This window comes from Cicer arietinum, chromosome 6 (assembly GCF_000331145.2).
Source record: "Cicer arietinum cultivar CDC Frontier isolate Library 1 chromosome 6, Cicar.CDCFrontier_v2.0, whole genome shotgun sequence".
Classification (NCBI taxonomy): domain Eukaryota; kingdom Viridiplantae; phylum Streptophyta; class Magnoliopsida; order Fabales; family Fabaceae; genus Cicer; species Cicer arietinum.
The window spans coordinates 23,170,860-23,184,858 of NC_021165.2; the positions used below are offsets into that span (position 1 = coordinate 23,170,860).

The 13,999-nt window shown below is 33.2% G+C and overlaps 3 protein-coding genes across 5 annotated transcripts in view; 2 read left to right on the plus strand and 1 right to left on the minus strand.

Moving 5' to 3' along the window:
- LOC101495584 (putative pyridoxamine 5'-phosphate oxidase family protein) overlaps positions 1-3,135 on the plus strand; it is a gene marked incomplete at its 5' end in the record, with an annotated part of 6,230 nt that extends 3,095 nt beyond the window's left edge. The window contains 6 exon segments of the mRNA NM_001309658.1: positions 312-391; positions 481-558; positions 666-757; positions 1,514-1,625; positions 2,394-2,519; positions 2,608-3,135. Of these exon segments, the coding sequence (NP_001296587.1) occupies positions 312-391; positions 481-558; positions 666-757; positions 1,514-1,625; positions 2,394-2,519; positions 2,608-2,724 (605 nt within the window). The 3' untranslated portion in view covers positions 2,725-3,135.
- A 903-nt stretch (positions 3,136-4,038) lies between these two features.
- On the plus strand, positions 4,039-7,424 carry LOC101495912 (F-box/kelch-repeat protein At1g51550). Its single transcript, XM_004506967.4, has 2 exons — positions 4,039-4,632; positions 6,198-7,424. The coding sequence occupies exons 1-2, from the start codon at positions 4,212-4,214 to the stop codon at positions 7,163-7,165; spliced, it is 1,389 nt and encodes a 462-aa protein (XP_004507024.1). The 5' UTR covers positions 4,039-4,211; the 3' UTR covers positions 7,166-7,424.
- Positions 7,425-8,191: 767 nt separating this feature from the next.
- LOC101496243 (kelch repeat-containing protein At3g27220) lies at positions 8,192-12,926 on the minus strand. 3 transcript variants are annotated; one of them, XM_027336109.2, is made up of 7 exons: positions 12,461-12,926; positions 11,425-11,654; positions 10,287-10,457; positions 9,491-9,596; positions 9,151-9,357; positions 8,932-8,956; positions 8,192-8,798 (listed from the first exon to the last, which is right to left on the minus strand). In XM_027336109.2, the coding sequence occupies exons 1-6, from the start codon at positions 12,839-12,841 to the stop codon at positions 8,942-8,944; spliced, it is 1,110 nt and encodes a 369-aa protein (XP_027191910.1). In that variant the 5' UTR covers positions 12,842-12,926; the 3' UTR covers positions 8,192-8,798; positions 8,932-8,941. The 3 variants fall into 3 exon arrangements, 2 of the variants coding, with proteins under 2 accessions (XP_027191910.1, XP_004507025.1); XR_001144258.3 differs by having other exon boundaries at positions 8,782-8,798; positions 8,932-9,036; XM_004506968.4 differs by lacking the exon at positions 8,932-8,956 and having other exon boundaries at positions 12,461-12,925.
- Positions 12,927-13,999: the final 1,073 nt, after the last annotated feature.

Genomic DNA, 13,999 nt, shown 5'->3' on the forward strand with positions numbered 1-13,999 from the left:
TAGGGATGATAGAAACTAGAAAACTAAGAAATTCTGTTTTCTATTATTCAATGGAAAAGAGCAGTGTGCTCAGTTACAACTCTGAAGTATCACCAGAGCTGAAGCTCCTACCAGAGAGGAAATTCTCTCCTATTCAATATATCCAATTACTCGGGATGTGCCAGTATGCTGGTATCATTTGTCCCTCTCCAATCTCCATTACATAAGCTTGATTATTTGATTCGTTTCTGAAATTTGTTTCATCTGATCACTACCTTACTTGTTTATTCAGTGTTTATCTATAAAACATGACATGTGTTCTTGATTTGCAGATCCAATATTCTCATTTTCTCCTCTTGCAATTCACACTAGGAATTTGTTGGCTGACCCAAGATGCACTCTTGTTGTTCAGGTTTGCTATTTGATATTTCCTATCTGAGCTTTTATGTTGTGCTTCTTTTTTTTTTCCGTTTGAGTTTTATTGAAAGTTACGTTTATTAGATACCTGGATGGAGTGGCTTGTCGAACGCAAGAGTAACTATTTTTGGGGATGTTTATCCGCTTCCAGAAGATCAACAGGTTATTGATCTAATAATTTATTCTTGTGGTTCAGAAAATGTACACTTTTTTCTACCGTTAAGCACATATTCAGAACTATTTCTGATTGTTGTTTATTTGCCTAACAGGAATGGGCACATAAGCAGTACATTGCAAAACACCATCAGGGTCCTTCTCAGCAGTGGGGCAACTTCTACTATTTTAGGATGCAGAATATAAGGTCTATTACTTTCCAGCCATGTTGTGTTGAACAAATCATCTTTTATGCAAATTCTTTTGGGGGCACTTTACTTTGGCCTGGTTTATATTTGTCAATATTGGGCCCATTTTGACAAAAGAAACAGTTTCCAGTTAGTTATGAAACAATCATACTTTTAGGGTTTGGTGAAGCATCAAGATCATGTGAAGGACTTTTTGTTTCTCTTTGAAACATCCCATAAAAATTTACGTAGTTCCTTATGAGATAATGTGATAAAACCTGTACCAATATAGAAATTATAGGAAAGGAATGGAATACTGTATTATTTAGATAAATCCCTGGACTAACAGATCTCAAAGGGACTGTTTTACAATTCACACATTTTAACAGATTATTTTACAAAGATACATAATCCCTACTTCCAAGAATTGGAGAGCTTGGTCTCTCCCACCCAATAACCTTTTTTCTAATTTAATGCCTACCCACAATAGGCTGCAATTCCCTATTTTTTCACACACAATAATAACTAACTGAGTAACTGTCTCAAACTGCCATATCAATAACTGTCCATCAATTCTGCCCTGTCACAATTAATTCTGCCTCCCCACTCCTCTTATAAACATTCCTTATATTATAATATATATTTACTAATAATAAATAGTCTAACATAATGCAGCACTCCCAAACCATAAATTCCATGCAGAATTGGGAAAACAAATTCTTCTTGTTCGGTACCACAACTTACACACCTAATTCAATCATTTTTGTGTATTTCAGTGACATATATTTCATTGGAGGCTTTGGTACTGTTGCCTGGGTGGATGTAAAGGAGTATGAAACCCTTCAACCTGACAAGATTGCAGTTGATGGGGGTGAGCAGTATCTGAAGGTAATTTTTCTGAATTCTAACTCAGGATTTTAAAGGAAAAATACTTCTGTTTCTTACCTCTAACTCAAATAGTTTCTTTCTTACTCCATTTAGAAGAACTTTATGGATTTGGTTTCTGGAAGGGAGATTATAACTTCTTAAGCATAGTAGCTGGAGAGTGGAGATAGATGCATTATGCATAACTAAATGAACATTCACGTACTTCACTCAGGATGAATTTATGGATTTACTAGTTATCCATTACTTTTTTCCTTTTATTCCCTGAAGTTCCTAAAACGGGTAGATAAATTATTACTTTAGTTTTCCCGAGTCCTAATCCTTATTAGTTATTTCTCCCCTACCAGAAAATAACCCTCAAACATAGGTTGATCTGCGAGTCTAGCTGTTTCAGTCAAATCTTTTCCAATGACATTGCATCACTTATATACTTGTTCATATAATTATCTAAAATCTGTCCTTGAGTAAAAGAATCTGAGCATCGGTAAGGAAATGAAGGAAACTGCGGGAAACTGAGAAAGTGAAAGAGAAACAAGCCATGTATATCATATTATGTTGATCTCAGTGTTTGAGATTTTTACGGGCTTATCTACAGTTGAAGGCAATTGTTACGATGGCTAATTATCTCTAAACATTTAACTGTCACAAACTGATGTCTAATACAACAGACACTAATGGCTTCTGTAATTAAACAAATGACTGGCGTTCTAGATTGGTCTTAAGTTATCTATATCACTTCATTGCTTGGTTTTATTTTTTTTGAAATAATAGGAACTCAATGCAATATTCTCAAAGCCCTTAAAGAAACTACTATCTAGTGAGTCTGAGGTAGATGACGCAGCACTCATATCCATCGACAGCAAAGGGACCGATATTAGGGTCCGTCAAGGTGCCCAGGTAAGCTTTTATTACAGCTGTTAGATTGACTATCTAATATTTTTGTAGCTTCTGTTTTTCTTAGTATTATTTTATGTCTTGTATGCAGTTCAACATTCAGAGGATATCATTTGATGAAGGGCAGACTGTAGAAACATTAGAAGAAGCCAAAGCTGCTCTTCAGAAATTAATACACAAAGGAAAAGTCTGCAATTTGCATAAATAAGTTGTTGATTTGCAGAAATAAGAAGTTGCACCTGCGTAATATTATCCTCTCCCTTTGACATGAGTAGACAAGAATGAAGATTCCGAATCCTTCAAGCTTCTAATCTTTGACTTTTTTTGGACACATTAATTTATACTTCTTGGGTGTGGCTGACATGCACCAGAAATTGTATCATAAGTGCAACTGCAAGGATGTATTTTATTAAGGCTGGTGGATCACGTAGTTGGGTTCACTGCTGTCAATAATTACTGCAGTCACTGCAGTTAGTTGATCTAAACCGTTAGATTGAGATCGGATAACTTATATTATGACTTCGGCAAATTGGAAATTTGAAATCAACTGTCTGATTTTCAACGGCTGAGATCATTGACAGTAATTTTTGTTGAATGCATTAAATCCATTTGTCTCGCAATGTTTTTTGTGTGCTATACTCAAACTAGAAATAATATAAGATGTATAAATGAAACTATGTGAGGCTATGCTAAACTTGGCCTAATCTTTATTCAAATTAAAATACTGTAATTCAATTAGTGCACTTATGGTTTTCTAAATATTCTAAATTAAAGGATATATTTGTATGGCTTTCTAAATTAATTATATGACAATGAGTGCTTGAAAAATTTCTCAAGATAAACTAATTCACAGATACACTTTATTTTGTCTCTATTGTCATAATCAAAACACCCTTAAGATAAATACATGCACTCAATTGAGGGTCCATTGTGATAATAAATCCTTATCTCACTAATCACGTTCTGTCTCTATTGGGCAGATTCAAAGATGCTAATTATAGATGTTCCATTCAAATGATTGTTATTTAGCTATCCAAGCTCTATTAATTGTTGGTGGAAACCTAAATTAAAAGTAACATGACTGTCTTAATGTTTAGTAGGGTCTAACTAATTCAACCTCTTAAGTTGATTGAAATTTAGACAAGAAAAGTCAACATGACAAAAGCATACTCTTCAAAATTAAATTACACTAACTATAACAAAGAAAAAAAAAACTACCATACCTAATGTAGTATCTTTACACAATGATTTTTGCCAATGTCAGAGTTCTTATTTTCCTTCCTTCTTTCATTCAAATTTTGTTTTGGCATAAAAAGTGAAATCTCTTGTCTTATCTTGATAAAATGAACAACCTACAAAAACATGATGAAACAAAGCCAAAACACTTAATAATTTCATAAAAACGACAAAGAAAATATGGGCACCCCACTAACCTGTCAAAAATCAATCTTTATAACATCAAAACAAAATTACCATTATCTTCAATAGAACATATTATTACTCAACAAAAACAACCAAAACCAATTTTACCAATTACCAATTGTCTATCTCAACTTATCACACCATCTACCTCAAACAAACCCTTTTCTCTGTCTTCTGCCAAACACAAGCCAACCAAAAAAAAAACATAAACTTTTGTTCTTCCAACAATCATCAAACCAAAACCTTACATAGCTTCAACAAAAAAAACCAAACATGGAAGAAGCTACTAGTTTTAGTGTAAATCAAAATTATAGTGGATCACCAATAACCAACATAGCTGAAGATTATCTTTTTACTATTATCCTTCTTCTCCCTATAGATGCAATTCTCTCTTTATCTAAAACTTGCAAGAGATTCAAAGTTTTAACTTCATCTAACACACTTTGGAAATCCTTGTGCAAGAGAGACTTTGGTTCAACATGTGTGGATTCACTACTCAAGTCCAATCACCATAACCAACAACATCAATTTTCATGGATGAAACTATACAAAAAAGTTTATCAGATGGACTCTCTTTGTTGTCATAAATTGTCATACCCTCATGGAGATTTGGATTTCCCCACAGCAAGAGCTTCTCACTCTCTCAACTTTGTTTCTGATTGTCTTGTCTTGTTTGGTGGTGGATGTGATGGAGGTTAGTTTCTCTTTCCATATTCTTTTGTTTTTCTTTCTTTTTTTGGTTATTTTCTGTTGTTTAGTGTTGTGTATCTTCAAAAATGATTCACATGGCTTCTGATTTTGGATATTATATATTATAATCTTATCTATTTTTTTTTTGTATATCATGGCACCTAGTTTTGATAAAGAGAGACAAGTTCTTTACCCTAAAAAGAAAAGGATATTAAATTAAAAAATTTAATTGCATTTTTGGTCTCTAAATTATATAATTTTGATCTTGGTTGCAATTGCGCGACCCGAGTCTCTCTTAGGTATCTCAATTGTCACAATCAGGTCCTCTGTCTACTAACCGTCTAATTTTTAAGTCAACACTAATTTAGATCCACATTGGCTATGTAGGATCTTAGTGTTAAAAGTTAGACCGGTTAATCGAGGGAAGGAGCTGATTGTAACAATTGGATGTGCGGAGAACCTGATTCGTGCAATTGAAATATGAAGACCATAATTGCACAATCCAATTCGCGCAATTGAAACACAAAGACTATAATTACACTATCGTGGCACTTGGAGACCAAAAATGCAATTAAGACTAAATTTTGAAAGTTCTAGATGGCATGGCCTTATTTGCAACATTGGGCCATCTAACAGATTAGGTGTTACACTATTTTAGCTGGTAATAGTTTAGGGAATAGAGCTTTTATTTGAGAATGAAGTGAATTTATGGTAATTTTCATGTCAAGTTTCTTATCACTGTATTTTATTATATGAAAGATTGATGTATGTATTAGTATAAGCTTTCTTTTTTATTTCTTGTTACAATAATTTATTTATGTAAATTGGGATTCTATAGCATGTCAACTTGCCTAGGAGACTTCAACTTGATGATCTTAGCATACCTGTGGACTACTATATATTATGTCCCTTTTTGGGGCACATGCTACCATATGAATTATTTTATACACTACCTTTTTTGCCTTGCAATATATAGGTTCATTGAAGAGAGTGAGACTCCTAATAAAGGGTTAACTACATGATATACAAAGTCTTTTACATCTCATATTAATGAGACTGTCTAATGAAAAAAAAGAGTTTCATTTCATCACACTTTCTTTTGAAGAATACAATTAAATAAAGCTGCATCCTCTCATTGGAATTTTGGTAAAAGGGCAATTATTAACTAAAGCAAACACTATTCATCATTAGGCACATTCTTCTTGTTTAAAATGTTTGCAGAGCCTCTCATTGTTATGAACTGTATGTTTTAATTTATTTTTCTTTTTCATCTTCTCTTGTCCATTTCTAAGACTATTTTCAAACCAAGTTCTGTCTTTATATGATACGATGTCTAAGGATAGGACCCTTTATAGGAAGTTTCTATTTCTCTTGACAACCTTGTTAATGGTTACCACCACGGATCCTTTGAAGCCTCTCCAGCCAAACCTCGACCGATGAATTAATCTAATAGAAGAATATGAGTTAGATTAATCAAATGGCCGATGTTTCACTTAAGAGGTTGCAAAGGATACAAGTCGAATACTCACATGCTAATATATAATATATTTGTTCTGTGCTTTGTTTTAGGACGACATCTCGATGACACGTGGGTGGCATACATTGGTAATGATTTCCAGAGAATATTGAAATGGCAGACAGTCCATTCAGGCATACCAAGTGGAAGATTTGGTCATACATGTGTAGAAATGGGTGATTTACTTGTTCTATTTGGAGGCATCAACGATCACGGAAACCGTCAAAACGATACATGGGTTGGTAAAGTTACACACAATGAAAACAAAGGCATAACATTTTCCTGGAAAATGCTTGATGTAGGAAATGTTGCTCCACCACCTAGAGGAGCTCATGCTGCTTGTTGCATCGACGACAAGAGAATGGTAATCCACGGAGGAATCGGACTTCACGGTCTCCGTTTAGGGGACACATGGATCTTAGAGTTATCAGATAGTCATTGTTTTGGTACATGGCACGAGATTGTCATCCAACAATCGCCTCCGCCTCGTTCAGGACACACGTTAACTTGCATTGCAAGAAACAGGACAATACTATTTGGAGGTAGAGGTTCAGGTTATGAAGTGCTTCATGATGTTTGGTTATTGGATACTTGTCAAGGTTACATGAGATGGATTCAAGTGCTTTATGATTTGCAAAACATACCAGATGGTGTTTCACTTCCTAGAGTTGGTCACACAGCTACAATGGTTTTAGGAGGTAGGTTGTTAATTTATGGAGGTGAAGACTCATCAAGACATAGGAAAAATGACTTTTGGATATTAGATATTAGTTCAATCCCTTTCACTTTCCCTTCAACCACAGTGAATTCCAAGAGAGTGTTGACAAGAATGTGGAAACGCTGGAAATCAAACGGATACGAACCGGAGTCTAGATCATTTCATCGTGCCTGTGTAGATCCTTCGGGTCGTTATTTGTATGTTTTTGGGGGAATGGTGGATGATTTACTACAGCTTGTTGAACCTTCTGGACTTAAGTTTGATAAAAAGCTCTTTCTTGTGGAGCTTTTGCTTCAAATTTAAAGGAATAAATAATTAAGGAGGAAATGAATCTCATGTAATGTGTTCTTTTCTTTAAGACCATTATGTTATGTGCAGTATAAATCACATCAGTAGTATTTTAATCACATAGCTATTTCTAGTGTCATTTGTTGTTGTTGTTGTTGTAGTATTTTCTATTTGTAAATATAGAAACTCTATTGATCTTACAAGGACAATATCTTCTTTTAACAGCAACTAGTTATAATTAAAAAGATATGAAGATGCTAAAAACATTTGGCTCTGTTCATTAGCATATGGAGTTGTGGCTTTGTTCATCAATAATTAATCTATTGCACTTTCTCTCTTATTTCATATCTTTCTACACTTACTTTTCTATCTCTTTCTTCCTTTCCTATTACATTATCCATTATATCTCTTAATTTTCTCACTTCTGTTCTTATTCCTTTCTCAAAAAAAAAAAATCTCTTATGGAAATTTATTATGCATATAAGTTTCTATCAATGTTCAAGTCATCGATTATTAGAATTATTTGTGTTTTAGTTGTAAGAGTACAATTTTATCAGTTCCTTAATGTCTCTCAATTTGTATGTCTTTTCTACAGAAAAATGAGTATAAAAGATGTTCTTTTTCCAAACTGGAAAAATTAACTCTGTATTATTTTTCTATAATAGTTAAGGAACTGATGAATTAATGTCAATTTTGTAACATTACAAGACTGTAAATTTCTTTTTTTTTTTTTTAAATATAAAACAAGTTGAATTAAAAAAAAAAAATTAACTTCAGTATAATTTTCAGGTTAAATGGCACAATTTATATATTCTATTTTTTTTGACACAACAATAATATGACTATTTTACCTAAAAGAGACAATAATAATCCCATGAGAAATGAGAACAATTAACATAAATGAAGTTCAAATTTATAACCAACAAGGTAATGGAGAGTTGGTAACATGTTCTCCCTTAAGAAAAAAACTTGGATTCAATTCTTGTAATAGCTCATATAAGAGGCAGTCTAACTCCATGAGTAAAACATCAAATTTCTTGCTGCCAACTTGAAAATTAATTCATATATTTACTTCAATAGATAGACTCCTGCAGTACAAAAGTTTATCAATAGTGCACACACTACTATTGTTTACATGAACACTCACCACCCTTAATTGCTGAAAAAGTTGCACACACCTCTGTTTAAATAACACATAGATCTCTATTTTTATATAATTATGATGATGTCAATGTCTTTTACAGGGTAAAGGAAGTGAGTGTGTCATGTAAGCATACCTCAAGAAATGCGAGTGTAAATTTTCCTTTTGTATAATGTGACAGCAACTATTAATGTTGAATTGAATCAGTCATTCTCAATAAATTACAACAATGAATATTCTAGGGACAAAGAATATGTAATATTTTGGCCTCTTCGCCTCTGCTGCAATTTTGGATAGTTAAACAAAGAATCTACAAAATGATTCCACAGCCATTGCTCACTCATTCAATTTTAATTTTGTTCTCCACATATCCCCAATGACCTTTTTTGGTGATGGATCATCAGGTCCTTTGTCTCTCTGTCCTGAAGTGAAGTACAGCCATCCTTTCCAAAATCCAACTAAAGTCGTTTTCACCCGGTATGGTAATTTTCCAATCACTGACCACTTCTGCAAAATCGATAACATTGAAAAGAAAACTATCAGCGACATTGATAACATAGTATGATTATCCTACTTGCAATTGGATTTCATTGTTGTTACTTGCATATAAAAGAGTAAAATGCATTTTTTTGGCATTAACCTTCTGATTCTCAAGGAAAGGAGCCCTGGTAATCCAAAAAATGACTGGGAGGTAAGTAAGCAATTCATCCTTAATTGAAATTTATTAACCACTTGAGTCCAACCACTAAGTTAGAGTACAATGCATATAAGAATGTAAGTCGACATAAATGATTGAGTATGAACAAATATGCAGAAACAAAGACATAATTCCAAAGAGCTTTGTAAGAGAAGTCAGTACCAAAGTATTTAAGTTAAACTGCAGCACTTCCCCGTTTAAAACCATTTTCTTGGTTTCAGGGTGCTTCTCTGTCGTGCCACCAACAATAACAATGGAATTGTTTACAAGCGCCCACGCAAATTCGATATGTGAGTTTGGTTTTGGCATTGGAGGCAGCGTTTTCCACTTCATCTCGTCATCCAACATGTAAACATCAGTATAGACCACCTAACATGACAATAAACAAAGAGTGACAGGTAGTGTCAAACAATGGAACAAAATCGCGGAAGATTGGGTTTGATCACAAGAGGACTAAATAAAACAAGAATTGTAATTCGTAACAATTATATTTGTGACTTACCTCCATCCGACGCGAGCACTTAAAAATAGGTGACCCGGGTTTGGCCATAAAATCGCCTTCTTGACCACCAATAACATAGAGACGATCATTGGCCACAACACAAGCCCTAAAATATTATATTTATCAGTAACAAATTGCAGGTGACATAAACATAAATGCTGGCATTCACATAAAAAAATGCATATAAATAAATCTAGATTAGAATGTGTTAGACTCAAATGACAAGTCTGTTGCTTCTAACATCTAAATTCTGTACCCTAATCCCTTGAAAAACTATATCAAGCTTTATTCCACCGTTTATTGTACTTCTCAGCATACAATTTAGATAATCATAAGGGATAACCAGATAAGAGAACATAATGAAAGATGATACTGCAAGTAAATACAAGAAAAACAATAAGCTACCATGTTTCCATATTCCAAAAAATCATAAAGGACACTGGATTAGGAATATAATATCCATTGGAGAAGTTAAAATGAATGGAGAGTAAAAAAGGAAACAGTGAAGTTTTTCTGACCTAAGCAACTTAAGAGACCAAAATGGTTCAAAATTATGATGAGGCTTTCCTTGAAACACAGATAAAGATGAATAGGAAAAATAAACTAAAGATAATAGTAGTAGTAAGACACACTGGTTTGGGGGAAAATCATTATGTATAATTCTAATCAATTTTTTGATTGCTATAGTAACACAAAATATTACTACTAATATGTTATTTCTATAGATATAGTAGCACAGTATTACTCATCAATCACCATACCAATTCAATGAATTGTGAATTAGAAAGTCACAAACCTGTGAGGTCCTCCACGGGGAATGGGTATTTCACTTCTCCACTCTTTTTCTAATGCTTTTCCATCCTTCACAGCAAGACTCCAATGTTCTAATCCAGGCGTATGTCGATTCTCCTTACTTCCACCCATCACATGCAATCTACCTCTCCAAAGTTGAGTTGCTGGTGCATATCTGAAATTGAGTGCAATATTGTTAAAATTTTCCACCCAAAATATGATACAAGAAAAATTAGATACATGAAATTAAGCTAGTGAGCAACAAGAACAAAAGCCTTCTCCCACTAGAGTCAACTACATGAATCAAACAAACACCATAATGTCCAACCAAATCACATCTAAACTCCTAAGACAAATCATCCCAAACCACAATTTTTTTTGAGCCAAAAAGCAAGTCAGAAACAACAACAAAAGCTTTTTCCTAGACTAAATGAATCAAACTGCACCTTAAATGCTTATCCAGGTCACCTTCTACGTCCATCAAAAGTCAAATTAGTGAAACCTGATTGAAACTGGAAAGAATGACATTTTTAGGCTTAGTCTATTCAGTTTCCAGAATAGTTAACAGTATAATGTTTTTTGCATAATAATTTTATCAATATCAGTATAAATTAAATATCATTATTATAAATAAATAATAATACATAACATAAGGGCTCATGTTTTACTTAGTTACGCATTTTATATATATACAAATCCCACTTCTCTATCTTTTGCTGTGCTGTTGTCTATATTACCATTACTTCTTCGAAACTTCAACTTTCCAATTCAATTAGTTAAAGATAATTTTGGTGAACAGAGATGAGATGAACCTTTCAGACACCTCTGCACATCCTAGTTCTCTATCATGGTATTCAAGGGAGATCAAGATTCAGCATTGGTAAATCTTTTTAATGACTAAAGTATGAAAGTGATCAATAGAATGAGTCTTCAGTACACCCTGAAGCAACATAAAGAACTAAAAAGGGGTTGGGGGGGAACATCTTTGACATCAATATCATCCTTCCGGCATAAAGAACCAAAAAAGGGGGAAAATAATTTGAAGCACGTCAATTGCAAAGGATTGTCAGAAATAAATAAACAAACAATTGTGATGTGGTAATTTGAGAGAGTATGTACATACATTGTTCATATATACATACCTAGGGACTGGCAAAGAAGGGAGATCCTTCCATTGCTTTGTTTCAGTGTCAAGCACAAAGTTGCGTGCGGTGGGACCTCTACATTGAGGGCCATACTGCCCAGTGACTATATAAATGTATCTTCCATCTGTCACCATTCCCAAATGTGAATGCGCCATTTCTTTCGGCATATCAAATCTTCCTCCCCAAGTTCCGTCATCAAAATTATATATATCAACATGAGAATGCACCTGCAAAACACAATTGAATATAACAAAAAACACTCACACACATTTGAAAGAACTTATTTGGACGAATTATGCAGTGCTAATTAAGCCCTTGCATGTAAGTGTTTTCATGATCTTATGGAAAATGTCTGTAATATATCTATGCTCCATGTAGCTTATTAGCGTAAGCTATTTTAATCTTACTTGGAATTTACTCTCATTTCCTTTTCAATGTTAAAAACAACTAATACATAAAAGCTCTAATACAACAAAAGCTCGACTATAGAAACAATTTAGCTCTTATACAGGAAAAGGTTGTTAGAAACAGCTTATGCATAAAAGTGTTTATACTATAAACACTTATTCTAAACATGCTTAACTAAGCTTGTTAGAAACAACTTATACATAAATGCTCTTATATACAATAAACACTTAAGTCTACATTTAAATTTGCTTATAAACAACTTATCTAAACTTATACATAAGCACTTGACCCAAGTGTTTGAGAGAGCTTACAAAAATAGCTTATATCTAATATGAAAACAATCTCACCATATTTTCTCTTTGACTATAGAACTATAACAGAAGTAGCTTGTACATAAGCACTTATCATATAATACCTCTGTCTCAAAATATGAGCAAAAATTGGTCACCGAAAGTTAATGTATTTGGTCCAAATTAATTTAGGACTTAAGTTTTCTATTCAAAATAAGTGCTTAACTAAGCCATATATGAATTGAAAACACCCTATTGCAGTGTTAGTGAATGAATTAATAATAAAGTGACTAATTTGAGAATAAAAAAAAAAAGAATGGAAACGAGAATGTTACCAAATCAATGGTGCCATAACCAGCAAAAACAAAGAGACGATTTCGAATCTGAATAGCAGCACCATCAAGACGAGGAACAGGTGAAGTTTCCATCTTTTCCCAATTGAGTTGTGGACCAGCCAAATCGGCATAAGCATCTGCAAGCAATCTTCCACTACTACTACTACTACCATTCTTCTTCTCTTTCTCTTTCTCTTTCTTATTCTTCTCTTTGGTAGGAACAATGATTGTGGAAGCTTTGGAATCGAAAACAGAGAAAGATGATGAAGAAGGAGATGAAGAAGAAGCCCACAGAAAATCTGCAATGAGAGCAAACCCTAGAAGACCAACGCAAATCACTACCAATTTCGCGGAACCGACTTTTACTGATGCACGAACCATTTCATTCGATTAGATCCACCGTCAATGCAATTACAATTTTCTCACATTTTCTCTTATTTTCTCTCAGTTTTTACTTTCATGGTTACTTTACTTCTCTCTTGTTTTATTTTAATCCCTAATATATGAAAAAATAATTTAATCATTTTTTTTTATCAATAATAATAATATTTTCACAAAATTGATAGTAATAAATTTAGATTAAGAGATATAAGTTTGAATTTTCAAATGGGGTCGTGATTTCTATTCTTACCTTCAATAAATTATTAATTATATTAATAATACTAACGACGATCATTGAAACAAATTAAATAAATTTATATAGATAATGTATAATTTATTATAATATGCATCAATAAAATATTTGTTAGTATAGAAGTACGCCTAAGAGGGGGGTGAATTAGGTGTTAGTAAATTTTCTTGTTTTTAGTGATATGATAATCAGATTTTCTGAGTTTAAGAACAAGGCTTAATAACAAGTGCAATAAGTAAATGAACACGGTAAGATTTATCCTGGTTCCCCTTATAACCAAGGGTACGTCCAGTCCTCTTGCACACCACAAGAGATTAATCAACTACTTGTTAGAAAATGTACAATTCCCACCCTGGGATTCTTGCTACAAAACTTCTAACAATTCTTCTAAGATAGCACACCACTATCTTACTTGTACAAATGATACAATAAGGTTTGAATAAATCTAAGATGTGGTATATTGATAAACAACTCAATAGTAATTCAAGTACTTGAGAACTTTTTAGAATGATATGAAAATCTAATGCAAGTACTTAGAAAAATCAGAATTTTGTTCAAAGTTGTTCAAATGAATTAATTCAAGGATGGTTAATTTTTGATCTGAAGTTATGGGGTATTTATACTCCATAAAACATCCTTTCAGATTCGTGGCCATTGATCCAAGAGGTTTGATGAAAAATTACAATGTTCTAGAGGCATTCCAGATCTGAAAAATTGTAATGTTTCCAGGTGTATTCGAATACAGTATATGTGTATTCGAATACACGTCTTTGTAACGTTCAAAAAATTCAAATTTTACATCTTGTATTCGAATACACATCAGTGTAGTCGAATACAGATCAATGTATTTTAGCCTCTGACTTAACTTGTATTCGACTACATATGAGTGTAGTCGAATACATTTGGCT